The sequence below is a fragment of the Saimiri boliviensis genome, chromosome 8 (genome assembly GCF_048565385.1).
Source record: "Saimiri boliviensis isolate mSaiBol1 chromosome 8, mSaiBol1.pri, whole genome shotgun sequence".
In the NCBI taxonomy this organism is placed as follows: Eukaryota; Metazoa; Chordata; class Mammalia; order Primates; family Cebidae; genus Saimiri; species Saimiri boliviensis.
This window is the reverse complement of record NC_133456.1, coordinates 25,178,278-25,202,977: the sequence shown is the minus strand read 5'-3', so window position 1 is coordinate 25,202,977 and position 24,700 is coordinate 25,178,278. Positions and strand designations below refer to the sequence as shown.

The window sequence follows — 24,700 nt, the reverse complement described above, 5'->3', positions numbered from 1 at the left end:
TTTGATTCCCACCAAACTGCAGACAGGAAGTTCTCTCATTGTCATTTTACAGATAAGAAGTTGAAGAAACAGACCCCGAGGTCTTGACCCTTGCCTGTGGCTACCCACCCAAAAGACATGGGTCCTGACCCTGCACAGGCGGTCTGAGCACGGCGCGCACATGTCGCCGCTGCCCCGTGCTTCCTCTCTGTTCTTGGAATACTCCTGAGGCCTTGGTTCTTTCTTTGCTATTAGATGTAAATCCTTAAGTGCTGTGACCCTCTTAGGCTCCTTCTCTCCCGTGGCACCCAGCACAGCCTGTGCACACCGTAGGCTGTGAATGACTGCTCTTAACCCGGGGGCTGGGTGGAGGATGTCTCAGGGCTCCAGTCCAGAAGTTTCTCTCTCCAAAGTCCACAGATTAGACTGTCTTTCCATCCGTGATTGCACACGCCTTAGTGCACTGGTCCTACGCTGCTCTATACTTACAGGGGTTCACCTCAGACCTCTGGCTTTGGAGCAGCGGCTACCAGGCGATCTCTTCTGCTCAGACATATTTTGCCATCTTCCCCTCCCCAGCTTCCTCACCATGCTTCCCTCACCCTCACCCTCGCTTTTGATCTCACAGATCCAGGCCCTTGGAGAAATCAGACAGTATGAAATATGAAAACTGCTTGGGAAGTAATTGAAGAAACACTGTGACTTTTGAAACCCATGGAGATAACACTCACACCTTCTTACTCACGTTATTTAATTTTTAATGGCAGATTTAATTAATGGAGGTCAGGCCTCCTGCTTTCAGATGTACATGTGGGGTGGCTGAAGGAGGAGGAAGGGCAGCTGTTTACAGGGCAGAGGAAAAGACTGCAAATTTGGGAAACTGAGGAGTCCAATGGGAAAGAAAATCGTCCAGAAATGATAGTCCCTGGTCATTGGGTGCCAATTAATGTGTGAGAATTCAGTGCAGTGCACTTCAGAGAGGTTTCCCAGTGTCTCCTCGGTGGGCGGCAGGCCTCCTTTACAGGCACAGCCATGCTGCCTTCCCAGGCACTGTGCTGCAGGGTACCAGGAGCTCTCAAAAACCAACGGCCTAGCCGGGGAGAGCTGGACGATATCATACAGACAGCTGCCAGAATGATCTTTTAAAAACACAAATCAGGGCCAGGCGTGGTGGCTCACGCCTATAATCCCAGCACTTTGGGAGGCCGAGGCGGGTGGATCATGAGGTCAAGAGATCGAGACCATCCTGGTCAACATGGTGAAACCCCGTCTCTACAAAAAATACAAAAATTAGCTGGGCATGGTGGCGAGTGCCTATAGTCCTAGCTGCTCGGGAGGCTGAGGCAGGAGAATTGCTTGAACACAGGAGGCGGAGGTTGCAGTGAGCCGAGATCACACCATTGCACTCCAGCCTGGGCAACAAGAGCGAAACTCCGTCTCAAAACAAGCAAACAAACAAACAAAAAATAAAAACAAACAAACAAAAAATCAGCTGGGCATGGTGGCTCATACCTGTAATCCCAACAAATTGGGAGGCCAAGGCAGGTGGATCGCTTGAGCCCAGGAGTTCGAGATCAGCCTGGCCAACACGGCTAAACCCCCTCTCTACAAAAAAATAGAAAAATTAGCTGGGCAGTGTGGCACATGCCTGTGGTCTCAGCTACTCGGGTGGCTCTGAGGTGAAAGGATGGCTTGAGTCTGGAGGTCGAGCTTAGCGTGAGCTGCAATCACACCACTGCACTCCAGCCAGGAGTGAGGCCCTGCCTCAAAACAAAACCACGCAAATATTCCCTGCCACTCCCTTGCTGAAAAAGGAAAGCCTTCTCCACCCTCATTGCCCATGGGATACAGTCCAAGCTTTTGAGCCTGCAGCTGGCATCATCCACGTCTCCTCCCGGATGTTGCCCCATGCCTCTGCAACAGTAGTGGCATCTCTTGCCCCATGCACAGCCCTGCGGCAGCCCCCAGGCTCCTCGCACTACTGCCTGTGTTCAGGAGACCTCCCTCTCATTTGGCTCATTTCTGCTCATCCTTTAAAATTCATTAAAATGGAAACACCCTTTGACCCAAGAATTTGACTTCTAGAATGTTCCCTGCAGATATGCACAAGGTTCTAGATACCAAGATATTCCTCTTAGCGTTGTTTATAGTAGTAGAAGACTAGGAACGACCTCTGTACAAGGATGGGGAGCCTCGTGAGTGATACTCAAGGGATGACACTACAGAGTATTCATCCCTACTACTGAGTGCTGGTCAGCCGGAAGAGTGGGTGAGGTCTCTGAGGATCAGCGGAAAGATGAGGTGTGGCACATTATGTCTGCTTCTATCCAGTGAGTGTCAGGAACAAGTGGGGCACACGTGTGTGCTTACTCACACATGTGCCCATGCACGCACAGCACCTCGCCCATGGGATGGGGTACACAGAGGAGTAGGGACAGGCTGAGTCCAGGCCAGCCCAGAGGCTCACTGTTCACCGCACAACCTCCATGCATTCCACTTTTGTTTTTTAAAACCATATGTAAGTATTTTTCAGAAACATTGTTTAGTGTAGATAAAAATGATTAAACCTCAGTTCAGGTATTGGCTCCCAGAAAGTCAGTCTGACCCATGGTTTCTGCCAGGCTATCCTTTCACACATAACCTGTGCCCCATAGCACCTGGGATGACTGGCTGTGTCCCTTTATAATCATGATGCCATCATCTCAGAGCTCCCCGAGGCCAGGGAGCAAGCCGCACTTGTCTCAGAACCCTCTGGTACTTGGTGGGTTCTCAGTATGCACGTTGGTAGTGCCAGATCCTTCTAGAAGCCCTGACCTGGTGATTGGCTGAGAGTCCAACAGAGTACCCTGCCCTTCCCAGAAGAGGGAGTCTGTTTCCACTCCAGCAGCCTTGGAAAGGCCTGGTGGATGAGCAGCTTTGTGAACACAGGAAGTCGGCTCAGTACTCCAAGTTGTGGACCAGAGACCTTTGAGTGCCAAGGGAGCTGCGGTTGTGAGGACATCCGTCCTTGTAGGTCTGCTCAGGCAGATTAGATGAGGTGGGTAGGCGGGTCAAGACAGGACAGGACGGGGAATTTCTCTGAGTCATTCTGAGAAACAATAGAGGAAGCTGCAGCGGGGTAATCACCGCCACTTCTTGGCCTGTGGGTACTTCCTGTGACAAATCAAGTTGACCACATGTTCAAAGTGAGCTTGCAATCAAACCCAAGTGCTATCCAAATTCACCAGGGCCAGGCTGTTCCAGGCAGTATGGCATCTTGAGCACAGGCTCTGAGTGTCTCCTGAAGCCCACAGCAGGCTGGGCCCAGGCCAAGGATGTGCGCTCTGAGAGGGTCAGCAACAGGTGCCTGGGCCTGCAGGACAGTGACCTGACACTCAGGAGCCCTGTGGCACAGGAAGAGGGGTTTGACTCAAAGAGAAGGTCTGAGCCATGAGGTTGTTTTGTGGGAAAGGAAGTAGGCTAGGATGAATGGGGGGGTGGGGCTTAGGATGAGGCACATTTTAGCTTTGGAAAATTCAGTGGCTGTGGTGGGCTGAGGCGGGTGCTGTGTGCCAGGCTTACTATGCACCACCTGCAAGCTGAGTGATACCCTGTGTTGCTGTTAAGAGAAGTAACTTACCCAAAGAACACTGCCAGCATATGCCAAAGCAAAAATCAAAATGTGGGTCTGTGGTGCCTGCCATCTCCTCATGAGGTCTCATGAAGGGGAGCTTCAGACGGAGCTAAACAATCCCCACCCAGGCTGTTGCGGAAGGGCGTCTGCATGGAGTGGGAGGGAGGCCCAAAGTTGTTATGTCTCTGTCCCTACCCCCTCGCCCAGGACAGGCAGTGCTGGTGAATATTGGACTGGTTGAGGCAAAGACATCATCTCCCATTTGAATGTGAGGGCTCTAGAGAGATCGCTGGAGCGCTCTTGCAGGGCATTTTGGCAGCGGCTAGCTGTGGTGGAAGGAAAACCTGTGTTTACTTTGTGCCTGCTGTATGCCGGGAGGATTGGCATTTCCCAGCTGGCATTCCTGGTAGCCGTAGAGGCAGGCATTCGTTACCTCCTTGGTTCAGAGGTGAGGAGCGGTGACGTGACTTGCCTAAGCTCACTGGGCAGTGGAGGGTAAAAGGCCCAGAAGTGGCCCCCAGGCCTCCCCGACTCCCCCAGCCCAGCCCAGGGCAGAATGCCAGCACCTGGTGGATCTTCCTCATCATATGAGCAGGAGCTCTTCCCCAGGGGCTCACCTTCCATATTTGCCTCCCAGTCAGCACTTCTCTGAGGCCACGGTGCAGCAGGTGAGTCCTTGGGGTGAGACTGGAGCAGGGGGCTTCCATCTGGATTCCATCTGGACCTGTCTCCCATGCCCTGTGGCCTTAGAGGCAGGGCTCTATCCCTGCCTCAGTTACCTTCCCTGCAGAAGGCCGAGGGGTCCATGGTGCACAGGAAATGCTTTCCTTGGGTGGCTCTGCCTCTGTGCACCTCTCACTTCTTCACGTCCGTCCAGCTTCAGCCAGGCTAGCTGTGTGCCTAGCACGCAGAGAGAGCTAAATGTGGGTCTGTGGTCCATGGCATCTCCTGGTGAGGTCTCATGAAGGGGAGCTTCAGACTGAGCTAAACAATCCCCACCCAGGCTGTGGCATAAGGCTGTCTGCATGGAGTGGGAGGGAGGCCTGAAGTTGTTATGTCTCTGTCCCTACCCCATCGCCCGGGACAAGCAGTGCTGGTGAATACTGGACTGCCTGCAAATGTGTGAGACAGTGCAGCTCTGTGGCTTCACAGTCCCTTCACTGCCATGCAAGCTTGTTTCAGGGGCTGACTGATCTGTGCCTGCAGAAGGTACCTGAGGCCTGAAGCTCCTGTTTGCTCATCTGTAGAATGGGGATAATCACGCTGCCCATATGAGACTTTTTTTCTTTTTTTGGAGACTGAGTTTCGCTCATGTCACCCAGGCTGAAGTGCAGTGGCATGATCTTGGCTCACAGCAACCTCCGCCTCCTGGATTCAAGTGATTCTCATGCCTCAGCCTCGCAAGTAGATGGGATTATAGGTGCCCGCCACCACCCCCAGCTAATTTTTTTTTTTTTTTTTTTTTTGTATTTTTAGTAAGGACGGGGTTTCATCATGTTGGCCAGACTGGTCTTGAACTCCTGACCTCAGGTGATCCACCTACCTCGGCCTCCCAAAGTGTCTGTGTGAGGTTTTGAGGAGTAGATGTGGTTGGGTCTGCAAAGCGTCTGACCTCAAGCCAACTCCACGTGACATCTGCTGTGCCTTCCTCACCTACACTGGGGAGGTCCGACCACAGGCCCTGTACCACCTCAGGTTGTTTCATTTCCGAAACTGCTTTCTGCGTGAGTCAGCCCAAGGCTGGCCTTCTCCCTGTTGCCTACATATCCATGTGTGGGCTTCACCACTCTCCCACGTGAGCACAGTAGGAGGCGGCTAGCAGATGCGTTAATGCCAGTCTCCCCTCGGAACATGCGAAGGTATTGGAGCTTCACAGAGAAAGGAGGATGTGGGCCTGGGCCTTTGTGGCCTGGAGCAGCTCACCTCTGAGCCACAGCAAAGTTCCGTAACCTACCCAAAGCCACACAGTGGTGGTACCAGGGCTTAGACCCAGCTGTGTTTTGCTCCCAGGCCTGGGCTTTCCCTCCACAAACCCGGGTCTGTAGGCACACATGTACCTGGTAATCTCAGGACAAATTCAGTGTGTGCCTGCGGATGCTCCCCATAACACTCTGGACAGATGGTTGCTGTTCTGATGAGCAGGGTGATTGGGATAGGCAGCAGAGTGTGTCCCAGACTGGGAGTCCAGATACCTGGGTTGTAGTCCTGACACTGCCCCATTGCTGTGTGACCTAGGACAAGTCATTTCACCTCTCTGGGAAGGAGAATCTACCTATAAAATAAGGGTTGGACCAGATGAGTACTCAGCAGTATTTTTCCTTAAAGACAGTATTTTAAGCTTTGTAGGCCATGTAATCTCCGTCACAGTTCCTCAACTCTGCCATTGTAGCACAGAAACAGGTGGCAGGCAGGATTTTACTTGTGGATTGTGGTTTGCCAACCCCTGACCTAGAGGATCTCATAACGCACTTGCAGCCATTGTTATTCTAGGATTCTGTGGCTGTGGCCGTGCATGCTGGAGCTGGAACCCAAGCTGTGGATTAATCACCAGTCGGCTTTGATGCCGGTCAAGAAATTAGCATCTGTCGATTTCTAATGTGGTTGCATCCCATGAGGGAGCAGAGGAAAATTTTAGTCTTTGGTAACCAGTTCTGTTTTTCTCCTTGCAGAATGCTGAGATGTATAAACTGTCTTCACAGCAATTCCATGAGGCAGCTTCGAAGATGGAGAGCACAATAAAGTAAGAATTTGTTTATTATTCTTTGTAAACTTGGCCCGAATTTGCAAAAACTCCCACGTGTGGCTTGAAACCTGCCACCACCTGCCTAATTTCAAATTTCCCTAATAACACACACAACCATCTGTTCCTCAGCTCTCTCACCTGGATCTGAGGTAGTCATTGGTCATCTGTAATTGGCCAAATTAGCACTCAGTTTGTCTCTAGCTCCTTGGCAAATTGGAGTGGGGCTGGGATAGACTTACAGAGTTATTTTCAGGGCCTGGTGTCCGGTGAGCAGGCGCTCCTTTCCTTGTTTGGCTAGCTGAGGAGCTGGCCGTCAGGCCCCAGAGGGAGTTGGGGCAAGGGTGCTACTGGCTCCTCTCCCTTCTGGCTGTAGACAAGTTTTCAGGGTAAGGTGTCCCCTCTCAGTGCTTCCTGTGCTTGGTACGTGCCGTGCACCCTGTGCACGCTCATGCTCGGAGTGGCTCACCCTTCATGCCCAGAGGAACTGAGGCCCAGAGGTGCTCAGGTCACACAGTCCTAAGTGCCAGTGTTCCATCCCCTGTCTATGGTGCTCCTGTGCTGAGCATTGAGGACTCAGCTAGAACGTCACAGGAGCAGGGAGGTGCTCACAGTGTGTCCAGTACCAGTGTGGCTCTGCTCGGTCAATAGTCCAGTTCCCACCCAGCAGGAGGGAATCGGGTCTTAAGGGTTCTCTGTGTGAAGCTGGTCTCTGCGGACCTAAAATACCTTCATAAATTAGCCAAGGGGCTACCACCAACTCCATTCACTCCCTGGGAAGGCCTCTCCCTCCCAAGAGTGAACTGGAGCAATTCACCTTGCAGCCCTCAGGGCACAGAATTGTGAGTAATGAGTCTGACCTCATGAGAAAGAAGTGTCAAAGACAGGTTTGGATGATACTTATAAAAAACAGCTGTGCAGAGAACTGTGGAAAGCTGGAAGGACATCGGGGGACAGATGTACAGTTAGCATAGACCCAAAGGCACAGATTAGGATAGGGAACAATGTAGGGTGGTTTTGGGATCTCTTTTTGAGACAGGGTCTCACTGTGTGGCCCAGGCTGGAGTTTTCTCTTTTCTTTTTTCTTTCTTTCTTTTCCTTCCCTCCCTTGATCTTAGACTTCTCAGCCTCCAGAACTGTGAGGAATAAACATCTATTGTTTATCAGCTGCCCAGTCTATGGTACTCTATTATAGCGGCCTGAATGGGATAAAATACTGTTAATAACGGCAGCCATTTGAATCACTTTTTTACAGCACCTAGCTGGGTACAGAGTAGAAAAGATTTGATATATAAACACTATTCCCAAATACAGTAAACAGGAAGCAGTGTACAGTTAGAAATTATTTAACTTAAGCATTGAGAGAAAAAAATCTTTGAGATATTTCTTGGATTAGTAAATATTATAAATTATATCATAAATGTCATAGAAATAAATGCCAACTACCCATAACAATAATATTGAGGAGTTTTCTTCCAAGGCCATAAGTATCTTTTAACAACTTTTGGCTTAGATGGTAAACTAGATGTCCGTGTATTCATTCGTTCATTTAATACACATGTATAGAGTGCCTGCTGTTTGCCAGAAACCATGCTAGGCCCTGGAGACACAGTGATGAACAAGACAGCTGCAGTGCCTGCCAGCAAGGGGTTTATAACATTTGGGGAATGATAAACAATGTTTTAAAATTAATTGCACAACAAGCAATTACCCAGTTAATTAATTACAGCAATGAGTGAAAAGAAAGAGTTTGAATTAGAAAGAATGTCACGTGGTGGGAAAAGCATTTTAAACAGAAAGATTAGTATGTGCAAAGGCCCTGAGACAAGAAGCAGTTCAACTTACTGATGGAATTGGAAAAAGGCCAGTATAGCTGGAGAACGGTGAATGACAAGAGAGAAAAAGGGGAAGCTCCAAGAAGTGAGCATGAGCAAATCATGCAGAACTTTGTAACCATAGTAGGAATTTTAACTTGATCCTAGGGGCAGTGAAATTACCTTTTCCAAAGCTTTATTTCTCTTCTAATATATGCATTTAAGGCTATACATTTCTCTATAAACACAGCTTTAGCTACATCCTACAAGTTTTGATAAATTGTGTTTTTAGTATAAATCAGTTAAAATTTTTCTAGTTTTCTGATTTCTTCTTTACTCATAGGTTACTTCAGAGTATATTGTTTAATTCCAAACATTTAGGAATTTTCTAGTTACCTTTTTTATAATTGGTTTCTGTTTAATTCCTCTGTGATTAGAAAACGTACTCTAAATTCTTTGACAATTTTTGAAACTTGATTTATGATCTAATATATGATGTGCTTTGGTTAAACTGTCCATGTGCATTTAAAAAGAATGTGTATTCTGTCAGTTGATGTAGTGTTCTGTATTGTCAATTAGGCTAAGTTGGTTAGTCATGTTCAAATTTTCTATATTTTTAATGATTTGTAGATTTGTTGTTTTTTTCCTGACACTTCCTTTCTGACTACAGGTGGGTTTTTTTTCTACTTTTTCTTTTCTTTTCTCTCTCTCTCTCTCTCTCTCTCTTTTTTTTTTTTTTTTTTTTTTTTTTTTTTTTTTTTTGAGACAAGGTCTTCCTCTGTCACCTCGGCTGCAATGCAGTGCCATGATCATAGTTCACTGCAGCCTCCACCTCCTGGACTCAAGAGATTCTCCTGCCCCAGCCTCTTCAGTAGCTAGGACCACAGATGCACCACCACACTCTGCTACCTTTTTAAATTTTTAGTAGAGAAAAGGTTTTACTATGTTGTCCAGGCTGAACTTGAACTCCTGGCTTATGCTATCCTCCTGCTCTGCCCCCCAAAGTATTGGGATTATAGGAGGAGCCACTGCATGTAGCTGGCCTTCATTTTTTTTTTTTTTTTTTTAGTGTACTTTTTCTGATAAAAGCTCTATTTGTAATTGTATGTAAACACCTTTTTCCACCTTCATTTTGAAAAATGTAACAGTCATTCATTAAGCTCTTTGAAGATACCCTTACATTCTCCTTTGATTTTTTTTCCTTGAGAAATCAGCAGATGATATTGCTGTCAGTCCTTTACTTTTTTTTTTCTGTTTTTAAGATTTTATCTGTCTTTGGTTTTGCTAAGCCATGCCTAGTTATAGATATTCTTTATTTTATTTTTGGGGGGTCTTGAAGTTTGACATCCTTTTCTCAGTTTTGGAAAATCTCTGACCATTATCCCTTCAGATAACACTCTCCCCTATTTTATCTTTCTTTTTTTCTGAAGTTTGTTACATGTATTACTGACTCATATGTCTCTTGTTCTTTTTTCTTGTTTTCCTCATTTTTAAAAAATTCCCATGCTGTAGTTGGAGTTCTCCCTATTGGTCTTTCAGTTCATTGATCCTATTTATTGTGTCAAGTGTGCCTTAAATCTATTGCATTCAGAATTTCTGTTATTGAATTTTTTAATTATAAAAGTTCCATTTGCTTTTCTTTTCTTTTTTTTTTTAAGATTCCCAGTCTCTAGTGAAATTCTACCTTTTTCTCTCTATTTTCTTGAACATATTAGTTACAGTAATTTTAAAATCATCTGAGGGTCTATTTCTGTTCCCTTTTTTTTTCTTGTGGTCCTGTTTATTTATATATTTGGTAATTCTTGATTGAGTACCAGAAATTGTTTGGAAAGATGACACAGGTCATCTGTGATATGACTTTCCCCAGAGATGCCTAGGGATGTGGCTTCCCAGGATCCCTCTTTCTTGATGAGCTTAAACCACTGTTTGTTTTCTCGGCTCTGTGAGACTTTTGAAAATTCCACTGTGACCTTTTTTTTTTAGTTAGCTTCTTAGCTTCTTGCCTGATTAGCTAAAGAATTTGACAAATGTTTTAAAAGAAGAAAACCACTGATAATTGTTTCACTGCTGTGTAGCACCCTTCTCTCTGGAACCCTGGCTCCCTAAGTCCCAGCTGCCTGGGCAGCCTCCACAGGAGTGTTGCCTCCCTATTGTCCTATGAGACTGCCTAGAGCCTCCACAGCTTTTCTTGCCTTTCAGCTGAAGCTACTTGCCTGACATTCAGCCTGTCTTCCTGAACCAAGAATTGGCAGAAACTTTTGAGGGGAAAAGTGGCTCTAAGAACACTCACCTCTCCACAGTTCCCTTCCCTTCATAATCTTGGACTTCAAGTTCTAGTTGTGTTGGTCCTTAGTTGCCTTCAGACAGATTTTTTTGTATTCCAACTTAATTCCTTTCCCCCTCAGGAGAGAAGATAGGCCTTCCACAAGCTGCTCCATTGTAGCTGGGAGCAGAGGTCCTAACTTAGTTTTTGAGGAATGACTAGAGTTTACCAAGCAGTAAAGGGCCACCCCAGGTAAAGGAAACAGTAAGATCCTAAAGCCAGACTATATTCATTTTAGCAGCAGGAGGCATTGAAGGCACGGACCACTCTCCCGGCTTGTCTTGGGACACCAGCCTGTACCGAGGCCTGGATCAAGGCCAGCGTATGTCAAGATCTCAGAAGATTCCTGCCTCAGGGCCAACAGGGAGCTCTCCACCAAAGAGGAGTGTTGATGGCAAGGCTGACAGTCACAGGCTAGGGCCTCTTGTTTTGGAAGAATCCTATTGTTAAGATAGAAGTGAGTATTCAAAGTGTGTATGTACAACCCTACCCACCCACCTCACAGCAGCACAGAAGGCAGAATTGTTCAGATTTTCTGAAGGAAGAGATTAAGACCCCAGGGAATCTCATGCATTTATTGTGTCACATCTATTTTTTATGACAACCTTCAGTCCCCTTCCCGTGGGATTCATTCAGAATCTATCTTGGCTTCTTCTTGTAAGGAAACTTGTACAGTCCTCCCTGGCCCCACAGAAAGCCAGCCCTCAAAGAGGTTACAACAATTGAGTTGAAGGAAGAAGGTTATTAACTATTTCCTGAAACTGAGCCATTGTGCTCCAAGGACTTTGATCCAGAGAGGCCTGATTAATGTGGATGTGGCAGCCTTGGGACTTGCTAGAGCTGAGCTGTTGCTGTGTGCTTTTACCTGCACTTGGAAGACAGGACTTAGTAAACTCTGGGAGGCTTTGGGACCCATCTGAGAGCATGCATTGTTTCTAGGCACCTCAGCTTCCCCAGTTTGCATTTATTTAGTCGGCTAATGACAGATGACCTATTAAAATAGTGGTCAGTTATTTGAACCCCAAAGAAAATGGCCTTCTAAACATTTTTTAATCCAGATAGCATTCATCTTAGCCTGAATTCAAAAGATGTTACTCTATCTCACTTCCCTATGTAGATAACCTTAGATGACTTTTCAAAGGAAATGTTTTCTATGCAGAAATTTACTGATGTGTACAGCTTAAACTGATGGACCCTACTCTTTGAGAAGTTAACAATCAAAACCTGTTTAATACATTCATCTAACACACCAAAATTTAATTAATTTCTTATTTTAAAAACACTTACTGAACATCATCACATGCCAGCAACCGTGCATGGCATGTGTACTGTACCCTGTTCCCCATCTTTACAAGAAGCTCAGGTGACAGGTGCCATTATTATTCCTATTCTGCAGATAATGGAAATGAAGGTAAGTTCATTGGCCTCTCAGACTAAGTTTCCTGATCTGTGAAACAGGGGTGATGGTGCTGCCTACTTCTGTCAGGTTCTTATGAAGGCCAGATATGATAATCCATATTTGCTTACAGAGACAATCCAGGGAGAGGCAGGTGGGATTTGAACCCAGGTGTGGATGAGTCTCACCTTGCTCTTCTCTGCTGTACTGAGATATGTATCTCTCAGAATGTACAGGATGAAGGTATTCAGCTGCTTGCTGCTTACCTGACTGTCTGGCTGCCCCAGTGCTGGCTGTGCCCTCCCACCGTGTGTGTGTGTGTGTGTGTGTGTGTGTGTGTGTGTGCCCACACTTGTTTCCTAAGCTGTGGCATCTTGTGCAGGCATTTACTCCCATGCCAATGCTTACAGACTTCTGCCACCTTTGTAACAAGGGAAACAAAGATGCATGGAGAGAGCTGACCAACAGTAATTAGTGTTTGTGTAGCTTGTGGGAATGGAAAGTCAAAACAAAAGATGCTGGGTGACAGTTTTCTCTCAGGACCACACCCCAGCTGGTTCTGTGGGTGGTGGGGTGAGCCACCATTGCTGGTGGTGTTGTGGGTATGATAAAGAGGCTGCTTCCATCCTGTGCCCCCAGATGTCACACATGTGTCCCAGCAGCCTGCTGAACCTGGATGGGGCCTTGAGATCCTTCTCGCCACTGTGCTCTAGCAGCCAATCTCAGCCATGTGGGGTTGGCATCCAAGGTGAAACCCATTTGACATCCCTGGGCCAGATCATTTCTAAATATAGAGTTTTCAGTTCTGAATCTCTGTTCTCAGTCTCTGATTTCAGAACGCAGAGTCTGTCAAGCTGTTTGTCTTTGTATATTCTCCTTTCTGTCTAGAATGACCTCCCTCTTCTTTTCTTACAGATTATACTAACTGTTTAAAATCCAACTTAAGCATCTTTTTCTGCTTACTGTTTGTCTTACCCAGAGGTCAATCTAATATCTTATTTATATCTGTATCCCCACCATTCTAGCCAGGACTTAGTCATGATGGATGCTCCCCAGGTCAGTGTCAGATGGATGGATGAAGTGACACCCACTGTGGGATTTGAAAATAAGCAGTTGACTGTTTAAGCACCTACTCATGCCACAGGGCTCTGTCTGGATCAAGGCCCTGAATAGGGACAGGGCCTCACTTCATTTGAGATAGACCCTTGCATGAGGCAGGAGCCCCCACGGGGCAGACTCTCGGTGACTGAGGGTGCAGATCTTAGCAGTACTACCTGATGTGTGGCCTGGGTCAGATGACATAAATGCTGAGACACAATTCCCTTACTTCTGAAGGTTGGTTGGAGGGCATCATGAGGTAATTTGTTAAGCCTCTAGGAAAGTTTCAGGTACATAGTAAGCACTAGATAAATGGCAGGTGTTGCGACATAGAAACATTTTAGTGAGAGATTTGAGTGTAATGGCAAAAAGAGGGCACATTCCTAAGTGCATAGAGTATATCAGCAACTGAACCTAGAGCCAGGAAGGAAAGGGACACCTAGGACTCAGCAGCTCTCCTTGTGTGCCCCGGAGAGAGGCTTACCTGTGTGCAGCAGCAGCCATGGGCACAAGGGGCACTGCAGCCCTGATTCTGAGTGTGTAGATCGGAAGCAGCCTCTCGACCTAGTGAGAGGCGATGTGTAACACAATTCCCCCAACCCTGGAGCTCCAGGCAGCAGCTACGGCGTGCGATGTGCACGCTGGCTCCCAAAGGTGCAGGAGACCTCTGGTTGGGGAAAAAGTGAATTGTAGTTCACAACACACGTGTACAGTTGCCACACATATGGTAGCAGCACCATCTCTGTTCTGTAGACATGTGTATATTTATGTAATACAGAGAAAAAGTCTGAAAAAATATGTTCCTGACAGGAGTAATAGTTACCTCTGGTCAGTTTGGAGAAGTTCAGGATTATGAAAAGGGTCAACAGGGACTATAGCTTTATCTGAAATGTTGTTTATTTAAATACATACATATGTGTGTGTGTGTGTGTGTGTGTGTGTATTCTCTCACACATAAAACTTATATAATTAAAAATTAATAAGACTACAAACACAACCACAAGGAAAGGAACAATAATGACTTGGGCCAGGGGTGAGGGAGGTTCCCAGTGCGTTGGGACATCAGTTCCCCAAGCTGAGAGTGACCACAGGCGCTGCACCCAGAGCTGGGTTCCTGGTTGTGCGAGTGGGAGAGATGGGGAGTGTGCTGTTTGCCAGTCAGGGCTTGGCTTCTGACCCCCTGAGGTGTATGAGGCAATCTCCTTTCCTCCTGAACTCGAGCTGTGGTTTTGAAATGTCCTTTAACTGAGGACCTGGTGCTCAAAAGAAATTATTTGTGGACATGTGAACACCTGAGACACAGATGAGCTGAGATTCTGGGTGAAGTCAGAATGGCCTGGCCTGGAGGGCCTCTCCTCCGCAGACATGCTGAGGATCTTAGATCAAAAGCCCGGTAGCCAGGAGCTGAGGTCGCAGGAAAGATGGGCGCCTTTCCTTCCAGGCCTCCATCACCTGGCTTTCATTTGGGCCTGGCTCACTCACTTGCTCAGGAGCTGCTGGCCAGGTTTTTTGCAACTGTCATTTCACGTGTTAGTGGGAAGTAATGAGAGATGAAGCTTGCAGCAGTCAGCTTAGCTATTTTGCTGTCGGGTGTATCCAAAGGCTCCATTAGGAATGAAGCTGAACCTTCATTGGAATAAATGAAACTTAGGAATTAGGCAGTGGTTTTCTGTTCCCCATTCTGTCCTGTCACCATGAATAATCAAGGGCTGGGCGCCTGGCACTCCATTTGGGACTGTGCTGCGTGGGCAGGTGGTAGACAGATTGGAGAGGCTCCAGAAGGAGAGACCAGAATGGTTAAAGGGTTGAAAAGGTAAAACACACAGTTTGGGCCCCCAGGAAAGGAGAAGGCTGACCAGAGGGTGGAATTTTCTTCCTCTGAGAAGGAAACGTTGTCTGAATAGTATCAGGGCTAGAGCCTTGGACTGCAGCTATGAAAACTTAAATTAGATCTAGCAAAGAACTTCCCGACTTGCAATGAGACATTATAATGTGATAACTGTGTAAACGTTTAAGAAAAACCAGCAATGTCACACTGTACTAGCACTGGGAATGTGGTGTACAGCCAGCCGTCTTCCTCATCTGACCAGGGGCAACAGAAGGGCCGCGTGCTCTGCATCAGCATCAGTGTTCTGTCTCTGTCTCCCCTGGCTGGCTGGCAGGCAGGCAGCCACCATGCTTCTCCTAGGAAGTATCCTAGTGGTTTCCTCTTGGACCCTGCTTAGAGCATGGAGGCCTTCCCCCTTTTAATAGTTTACTCACCTAACACCTGCTCCAGCACTGGGGGCCACCATCCACAGAAGGGAGCCACAGGCAGCCCGAAGTGTATTTGCCGCATAACCTTCTTCCCCCTTATTTTTTTAAAATCATCATTTCCCCTTAAAGACAGAATTAAATGACGGTTTTCTAGAACTTAACCTCTGATTCAGTCCAGTCAGCCTTTCCTGAAGCTGGCTCGGTGGCAGGCTCTGTGCCAGGCAGGATGCGTAACAACAGACAAGACCATCCTGGAGGCCCTTGCCTCCACTGCAGAGCACAGATGCACTCCCAGCCACCATGCTTGCAACATCCTCACCTCCCCACTCAGCACTCTCGTTCCTTAGGCTTGGCTCAAATGTGTCTTTCTTTATAAAAGTAAAAGGCTCTGTAAAATTCTCCTGGCCCACCCAAGACAGAGTTAGCTCTGCCCTCTTTGCTGCCCCCAGAGAACCTGGGAGGCCCAGGGAATATATCTGGCTGCCACTTGTACATCTGTTCTGTACTCACCTGTTCAGGCACTGCATTTTGTTAGACTGTAGGCTCTTTGTGGACAGGAATCTTGTGTTATTCATCTTTGTATCCTTGGGGTCTAATACTTATGAACTCAGAGAATATTGAACAGAGAAAGAAACTCCCTGTGACAAAGAGTGAGTGCCACAGCTGTGCATGAGGAAAGCACTCCCACAGCAGAGAAGCTGGCAGAACTAGCTTTGCCGGAGCAGTGAGGCTGCAGAGATGAACTCACCTTGTGCTGAGCCAAGGTGAAGTGGACCAGGACGGGCTTTGTGGCCAGGGATCAGCGTGAGTGGAGACTCAGGTGGGCCTCTCTTCCTGGAGTATTAGAGTAAGAACAGGGACTGGGCAGGCTGGTCAAGAAGCAAACATCCAAGAGGGTAGAGATAAGGCTGGTGGGACCGGGTGGTTCTGATGTGAAGAACCTTTGGTGCATTCTAAAGAATTCGAGATTCATCCTCAGGCAATGGTAAGTCATCAAAAAGCTTTTAAGCAGGGAATTGATATGATTGAATTTGTGTTTTAGAAAGAGATCTGGCAGCATTTGGGAGAACCAAGCAGTAATGATGTCGAGAACAGAAACAAGGGCTCCCTGAAACGCTGCCAGCCGGGAATGACTCACCCATTCCACAGATACACACCGAGTGCCTCCCATGCCGGCGCAGTTCTGGGAATACAGCTATGAACCGGCAGGAGGCTTCCTGCTCTCAGGGCAGAGAGACAAATGGTCAGCAACAAAATAAGATTATTTTATACAAAGTGCTATGAAGAGGGAACAGTCGGGTAATGTGAGCGAGGATGGCCAGGACTGAGACGGTCTGAGGATCAGGATGCTCTCTGACATTCAAGCAGAACTGAGTGCTGAGGAGGAACTGGGCAGATACCTGACTACTGTGAGACTCTGGCCTCTAAGCAGCAGCTGTGGCTGAGAGGAGGGCTGGGCCCAGAGGGAGGTGGCTGGGGAGCCGGCAAGGGCAGGGCAGCAGGGAGGCTCCTGACCAAGGCATGGGGCATCCGCTGAGCATGAGTGCCAGGAGTGTTCGTCTGCTGCCCACTGCCAGGGCTGTGTGCAGAGTAAGGGCCCCATAACTGTCCCAGTACCCAAACGAGAGGACACAGGAAGCTGTTGGGGGATGGTGGACTCAGCAGTCCTGTTGGGTTCTAAGTGCTGGAGCATGTGTAGAGGGTGTCTCGTCCAGCCAGCTCTGAAAGTGGCAGCTGCAGGCTTAAGGGGAAGGGCAGCCCCACTGTGCACAGGTTTTAGCCCAGTGCTTTCTGAGTGCTCAGAGATCCATGACTCAAAAAACTGGGCTTAGAGATGAGAATTTGTTAATCCCCTCCCCTCGACTGAGATGAAAATGGCATTTTATTCCCAGCTCTATTAATGGACTCACTTCCGGAATAAAGCCAGCGTCCCCAAAGGCAGTGGCTGGGGTTCTCCTTTTTGTCACTTTTGTTTTCTTTTGAGTGTTACATTTAGATTAGCTTCTGGAGGGATTAAATGTTATTACAGTTGAGGAATCTCTTTTCTTTTTTTAATCAGTAGAGAGGTTACCGCTTAGCATCATTGCTGTTAGATTTATTTTCTTAAGTCTTGCAGCCTCCCCTGTTCCTATTCTGAAGAGAAAGCTTTGCATTGGTTGTGTCTGGTTATCTGCCCCTTGAGGGAGCAGACCTCATCACAGGCAGCGCTTTTCCATTCAGCAAGGCAGAGCAGACGCACCCCTGCAAGGTACCCCACGTGGTGTGCACACACTGCTTCTGAGGACACAGCCCTGGGGGCGGGGGGGAGGAAGTTGTTCACTGGTAAAGCGTTACCCTCTCAGATCTGGCTATGGTAGACCATAGTACTCAACCCAGGGAAGCTGCAGTGGCTCCAGGCTGCACTGACTTCCGTGAGAGCCCACCAGAGGGACTGCTGTGGCAGAGGCTGGTGAGACCCGTCTCCTGGCATCTGGTTCTTATTGGACTAGGGTGGATGTTACAGAAAGACTGATTTCGTCTGTGGCATTGTGTAAAAGCATATCCATCTTAACAGACCTTGAAGTTTAGAGGTTTAGAGACAGGTATCAGGTGATTGTGTTTCAGGATCTAACAGCCTGTAGCCCACGGGAAGAAAGTCCACACTGGGGGCTGGTTGGGGTCTCCACCCACCACCATCACAGAGCCTTCTGTGTCTCTGCACATGCCAGCCAGGAGAGCCAAGCCTGAAGGGTTCACCTTCAGAGGAATTGCGTCCCCAGTGCAGGCTGGTCGCACGTGACCCGTGGCACTCCATTTATACCTGCGTCATGGTGGCAGCTCCAAGCTGGAGTGAAGCCCTGTGGGACCTAGGTTACCTGTGGCTCTTGGTCACTGGTTTTGTTTCCAGTGTAGCCAGGTCCAGGAGAGTCAAGTCCAGGATTCTGAGACTTCTTTGTGAAGTCCAGTCTCCCTGGGAAATGGGGCTCTCTGTCCACCCTGAGCCATACTTTCTGAGAAAACACTGGGTGTTCTACCGTCCTCATTCTCACTGTCCCCACCACCACACACACGGATGAGGTCCTGAGTAACTGGTGGCGTCCCTGAAACTGTGGGCCCCATAGCTGGATAAACCCTCAGAGTCATCTAATCCAGTTAGATACAGGTTGGGGTCGTTCATGTGTGGTCACCCTGGGAACTCTACCCCCTCTGCTGGAACAAGTTCCGTTGCCAGTGCCCATCGTCACACCTCCCATTTCATCTCTGTACAGCCCTGGCTGTTAGAAAAGAGTGCTCTCTGATGGAAAACAGCTCAGGGCTAGCTCTTGGGAGCTTCCTAGTTCTGCCCCGAGGCGTTACAGAGCACAGCGTAAGTGCCTGTACATGCAACTGGGTAGGTATCTGACGATAACTTTTATGTCTCCTATGTCTTCCTTTTCCTTCAGCTTTATCCCTCTCCAAGCCATCCAATGAAGTACACACCTGGCTTGGAGTCCCTGTCTCCTCTCCCTCTGCTCCCTTGTAGAATTGGGCTCTGGAGAGCCAGAGCAGATAAGCAGCCAGAATGCAGTGCAGGCATCGCCTCCCTTGTCTGGTGGCCGAGCTCTGTCAGCAGCACGCACGCTGGGTTACAGCTCTGAACTCGCCGTGTTGGCCTCTGTCTCCTTGGCTGGGCCCACTAACTATTCATAGAAAGCTTCCTGTGAACTTGCTTCCCTGCATGGCTACTGACTGCCCTGTTTGGGCTTAAGTACAGACCTTATATTTATTCTGATAGATTTAGTTCAGCCCGTAGACTGATTATTTGAATATGCAGATTCTATCATCCCTCTCTTTTTTTTTTTTTTTGGATATGGGGTCTTTCTCTGTCATGCAGGCTGGAGTGCAGTGGCACGATTTTGGCTCACTGCAACCTCTACCTCCTAAGTTCAAGAGAGTCCCCTGCCTTAGCCTCCTAAGAAGCTGGGATTACAGGTGCCTGCCACCATGCCTGGCGAATTTTTATATTTTTAATAGAGGCAGGGTTTCACCATTTTGGCCAGGCCAGTCTCACTTCCTGACCTCAAGTGATCCACCTGCCTAGGCCTCCCAAAATGCTAGGATTACAGGCATGAGCCACCACACTCAGCCTCTCCCAACTCTTTTATATAAACCTGCTAAGTATGCCTTCCCCAACTAAGTCATTGATGAAAATGTTAAGTTATCCAAGACTGAGGACCTCCGTTAAAGCTGACCTCATCCATCTGGCTATAGTGATCCATCTAGCTCCTAACATAACCTCCTTGGATATCCAACCCATGTTATTTCTTTCACACTAGGCTGCATCATGAAGGATCCTCTGTAATGATGCAGAAAGTGTCTGGGGCTGTCAGGCTGCTGCATGCCCCTAGTCTCCTAGCCAGGATCCCTGTTAGAAGGGCAGAGGAGGGAATGTGGTTTGACATGTTTCCAACACTCTTCTCTTCCTAATGATCACCTCTTCCTTTTACAAGTACTCCAAACCAGCCTCTTTATGAAGCCATTCTACACTCCTCCTTGGGCTCTGCCTTCATTTGATGGAATGTACCCTTTTGAAAATCATGACATTGAAGATCGTTCCTTTCTAGTTTTCCTCTGTTTCCCATTCTCATGAATTCTGTAAAGGTGACCCATAGTAGTTTGGTAGTCCAGCCATAGCTCTCTTGGTGTTCCTGGGCACAATGGAGCGGACTGAGAAAGCAGCAGTCCGGGGAAGTAGCCTGGCTCTCTCTGGTCATCTTCCCTTCCACAAAGACTTTCTGCACTCTCCTACTTCCTTATTAGCATTGTCTGTCTTCTGGAAGGTGGCCAGGTAGAAACAGAACACATGGGCTTTGGAGCAGAAACCCTCAAGTCAAATCCTGGCTGTGCCTCTCACGTGTTGCATGGTGCTTGGTTGGTAACTCGCTCTAAGCCTATTTTCTCCTCAGTAAAAGGGGCGAGCTGTACATTCCTCACAGGACGGTTGTGAGGGCTGAGTAAGGAAACCTCTGTCCATCCCTGCCCTTTCCCTTCTCTCTTCGAAGTCCAAAGCTCTATCTCTTTTAGAAGCTAAACAAGAAGGGCTGTTTTAGTACCCATTCTAGCTCAACCACACCCACCACATGCCTCCTCCCATCTGTTCCTGTCTGCCAAAGGCCCCTAGCCTTGGGTGTCTACAGTGAGGTCTTCCTGTCCGACTGCACTCCCTGCTGCTGCCCAGACTGGCTGCCCTGGGTGGCTGGCTGTCTTCCTGCTCTGTGGGAACAGGTCTTGGTGGAACAGGGCGCTGAGGGAAACACAAAACTTTGCTTCCCATGGCCACTGCCCAGCACCCAAACCCCTGACTGTCCACACCCCTGTGGATGCCCTCCACCTGCTTTCCCACGGAAAGAGAGTTGAGGCCTTTCTGGAGTCAGCCTTGGGTTTCCCAGGGACCAGTGGCAGGGAGTGTCCTTTTGCTTATGCTGGTTTAGTTGAGGTACAGTACCTGGAGGTGGAATTTGCGACGGGCCTTTCCTTTTCCTCCTGGGCCCAGCACAGGCTGCAGGACACGCTTGCTGGGCTGCCTGCTTCTGCAGAGCCGACCCAGCCTCATCTGCCAGTCCCTGGTCTTGGTGAGGCTGCTGCAGAGAGGCCTACTCCCTGTTACAGCCCTGTTTACACAGTCTGTGCTCCTCACAGTGTGGCCTGCGCCTGATGCAGAGCCCAGGGCAGCTTGAGGAGCTGGTGAACTGCGACTTCGGGCTCTTTCACCTTAGGCAGCAACCTGAGTCTGCCCCCCAGGTCATTTCAGGTAGACCTGCCAAACACTCCCCTTTCTTCTTAATGCCCTTGACAGGCATAGCCCCCAATTACCCACCTTGGGACCTTTCTAAGCTCCCCTTCTCAGTCCTCTATTCAAAGCTGATTCCAGTAGAATTGGGATCTCAGTCAATAATGTTTACGCTAAAATACCAGCTTACAGGCTCCTGGTATGTTCTGTGCTTGAAAAGAGGGGCTAGGGTAAACTGTTCACCACAGAAAGGCTTGTCTTACCTCATCCCACTTAAACTAACCGCCTGGGTCGGGAGTCCTCACCCCATTTTTGTGATGAGGAAGTAAGGCTCAGCTAGACTGACATGCCTAAGGTTGCTGGGCTGGAAGCAGCAGAGCCAGGATTCCAGGGCTGGCCTTTCTTGTCAGCCAGGCACATAGGTTTCATCCTGCAGGCACCTGAAGTTCAGGATCACTGAGGCGGATGTTTAAGAGAATGGAGGCTCTTAAACATGTGAGATGTGGTGCATTCCTCTTATTGTCTTCCTTTAAAGGAGAGAGGGGCTTCAGAGCCTTCACCATGCCCTTCTGCCCATAGAGCCTCTGAGTATCCTGATAACACCACGCTCCACAGATCTGCCTGTGCCAGTGTGCCGTGACCCTGGTTTTTGGTGGCCTGTAGACCACTTGCCTCAGAATCACGGAATAGAGTCCCAGGCCCGGACCCAAGCAAGGCCCTTGGAATCTACCTTGTAAACAAACTCCCAAGTGATTGCTGTGAGTCCCGGAGTTTAGATCAACTGCCAAAGTGAATGTATTCCAGCCAACAAATTAATTACTTCCCCAGGAAATCCCCCCAGGGAAGGCCTCTAAATCCATCCTGACTTCTGAACTGCCTCAAAGAGATGCGTTGCTTTTTCCTGTGCTGAGGAGGCCTTCTCCCACCCCATTTCTTCCCAGAGTTAGGGCCCAAAGAACATCATCCTGAGCCTTGAGTCCAGAGAGCCTGCAGTGGGCAACCAGTAGCCCCACAGAGAGCCTAAGCCGTTCCCGCAGGAAAGAGGGCTGTCCTCGTGGCTTGAGGGTTGGTGCTGGCACTGGTTTCTCAGACTGGCACATGCCTTCTTACTGTCTTGCTGGCATGGCAGAGTGGCACATGTGCCCAGGGACCAGATCAGGCTGTCACAAGTAGACGCACTCAGCGCATGGGTGCAGGAAAGGCCCTTGGAACCTCCTTGTCCATTTGCTGAGCAGGCCCAAGGCAGGCAGGGCTTCTCTGGATGTTATTTAGCAGCAGTCCTGGCCACTGGGCTGAGGGCCCTGGGTTGCCCTGTTTGAAGATTGTTGTTTACTGCTTCTGAAAGGAGCACGGTCCTTGTAGGGTGGGGTGAGGCTCCGGGTGACTGCCGAGGGAGCCTGGGGTCTGGGAGGGAGGGGTGTTCAGAGAGTGAGATCATGCCTGCGCTATTACTGGACTCACCCACAGTTCTGAAAAGTCATCTCACACTGTGAGCTTCATCTCTTCATCTATGTCATGACGTATTTGGACCAGAGAGTCCCTAAGGCCCTTCTGGAATGGAAGCCCTACCTGCTTCCATAGGCCCTTCTTCTTGCCCCTCCGAAGCCTGGTACAGCACGCCCCACACTTGTGCTGTAGGAGTGCTTTATTTCCCCAGGCTTCTCTGGTAGCCTGAGTCCTCAACCCCCATTTCCTGCCATTTTCAGGTGTGAGATGAGTGGCTCAGGAAGCTTTTGGTGGAAAGTTAAATTTCATCTCAATATTCTTGTGTTGTCCATTTGCATTGCTATAAAGGAATACCTGAGACTGGATAATTTATAAAGAAAAGAGGTTTATCTGGCTCATGGTTCTGCAGGCTGTACAGGCTTGAAACCAGTATCTGCTCAGCTTCTGGGGAGGCCTCAGGAAGCTTTCAATTGTGGAGGAAGGCAAGGAGGGAGCTGTTGTGTCACATGGCGTAAGACAGAGCAAGAGAGATGCCAGGCTCTTTTAAATAATCAGCTCTCATGTCAAGCACCAAAGCAAGAATTCACTCACTATCATGCGGAGGGCACCAAGCCATTCATGAGGGATCCCCACCTCATGACCCAGACACCTCTCACCAGACCCACCTCCAACACTGGGGAGTCACGTTTCAGCATGAGATTTGGAGACTGAAATATCAAACCACATCAAATTCTTCATACACAATTCATGATTTTTAAAACTTGTATGAAGGCATGAGTAAAATTGTCTTTAGAAAACCTTGCTGTTTGTATTTGTCTTTAATACACCAGCCAGTGAAAACTGATTGCAGCATCAAAATACCCCCTTCCCCACACATATTGTGTCTTGCACACATGCATGCATTCATGCACTCACACTCGCTCTGCCTATAGCCAGAAAGCTTGCTTGTTCTGTGTCAGGATTCTGCGCTCTTTTCCTATCAGTCACCTCAGCACTGAGTATTTCCCTAGGCTCAAGGTCTGAGAACCTGGACTGAGCTCACAGAAGTCAGACCACTGGAGTGCAAACATGGAAAAGCCCCTGGTCCATGTGTAGACGTATTTATTTGCTGCTAGAGAGGATATATTAGGAGCAAAAAGGCAAACTCCTACCAGCAGATTCCTAAAGGAGGTTTGTGCTATAAAAGATGACTGGCTTTCTGGGTTCTTTGAATTTCACAGAAATAGATGAATTGCCTTCCAGACTTTTCTATGATAACAGTTGTCAGGAATGCCCGGGAGTTTTACTTAAGCTAACAAATGATTACCCTTCCCATTAGTTCTACAAACAGGCCCCTAATTAGTGAATTGGCTAATGACAGCTGCCTCTGGGGTCATTAGTCCTGACAGACAGTGCTGGCAGTGTTCCGGGCACTGTGTCACTGTCATGAAGCATGTTGTCAGGCTCCACGGGACATCAGGGCTGGGGAACACTTGGAATGCACGCCCCTCTCTTTTCCTTTTATGTCATCTCCTGGGTCACGTAAATTAACTCCTACTTCAGATAAGTATGGATTCCTAAATACGGATTAAACATGGATTTTTAAAATAAAGGAGGAATAAGGGAATGGTCACATCTATTCTGGACAAGAAAGCAGTTTTTATGAAACAGTTCCATTTTAAAGACACGTCTAGTCAGAGTTGGGAAGCGTTTTGGAAAGAGCATCTAACTTGCCATTCATTCCAGGGTTTACTTGTGAGCACGAATCACCTGCTGTCTCCAGCCATCTGGGATGCTCAGCCAGTGCCTTTGGAAACATTTCCACCCTGAATGTCAGGTAGTGGTGAGCAAGGTGGCAGGCTGGCATGAGGCAGAGGGCTCAGTGTGTCCCAGATGTGGCATTCCCTTTTGAGAGCCTCTCTCCCTCCAGATGAACAGGCGCCCTCTGTGTCCCTCCTGACCACTTAGGTGATCTTGAAGTGTGGACCCTTCTGGGACACACAGCCTCTCCTGACCAAGCTGAGCCCCAGGATAACTAGTCTGGAAGGCCCAGACTTATGTGATAACCAGGTTACGTCCCAAGCTGATGTTCCAGAGACAAAGATGGCATTGCATGGCTGAAGCACAGAAGAGTTCTGGGGCTGACGAGTGCAGAGTGGGATAGCTATTGTGACAGAAAGGCGCTCTGCACTCAGGTTTTGTTACTATACAGATTCCTGCTACATCAGCTCAAAACCATGTGCGGCTTAGTCTAAATGCCTATTTAAGCAAAGGCCAAAAGTCTGTTGAAGATATAAAGGGGAAAAT

The 24,700-nt window shown here is 48.3% G+C and overlaps 1 protein-coding gene across 3 annotated transcripts in view; it reads left to right on the top strand.

Moving 5' to 3' along the window:
* CHCHD6 (coiled-coil-helix-coiled-coil-helix domain containing 6) overlaps positions 1-24,700 on the top strand; it is a 241,832-nt gene that overhangs the window by 193,810 nt on the left and 23,322 nt on the right. For all 3 annotated transcript variants that reach the window (XM_003944124.3, XM_010332003.3, XM_074404176.1), the window contains exon 6: positions 6,262-6,332. In XM_003944124.3, coding sequence (XP_003944173.1) covers positions 6,262-6,332 — 71 coding nt within the window. The remainder of the gene's footprint in view (positions 1-6,261; positions 6,333-24,700) is intronic.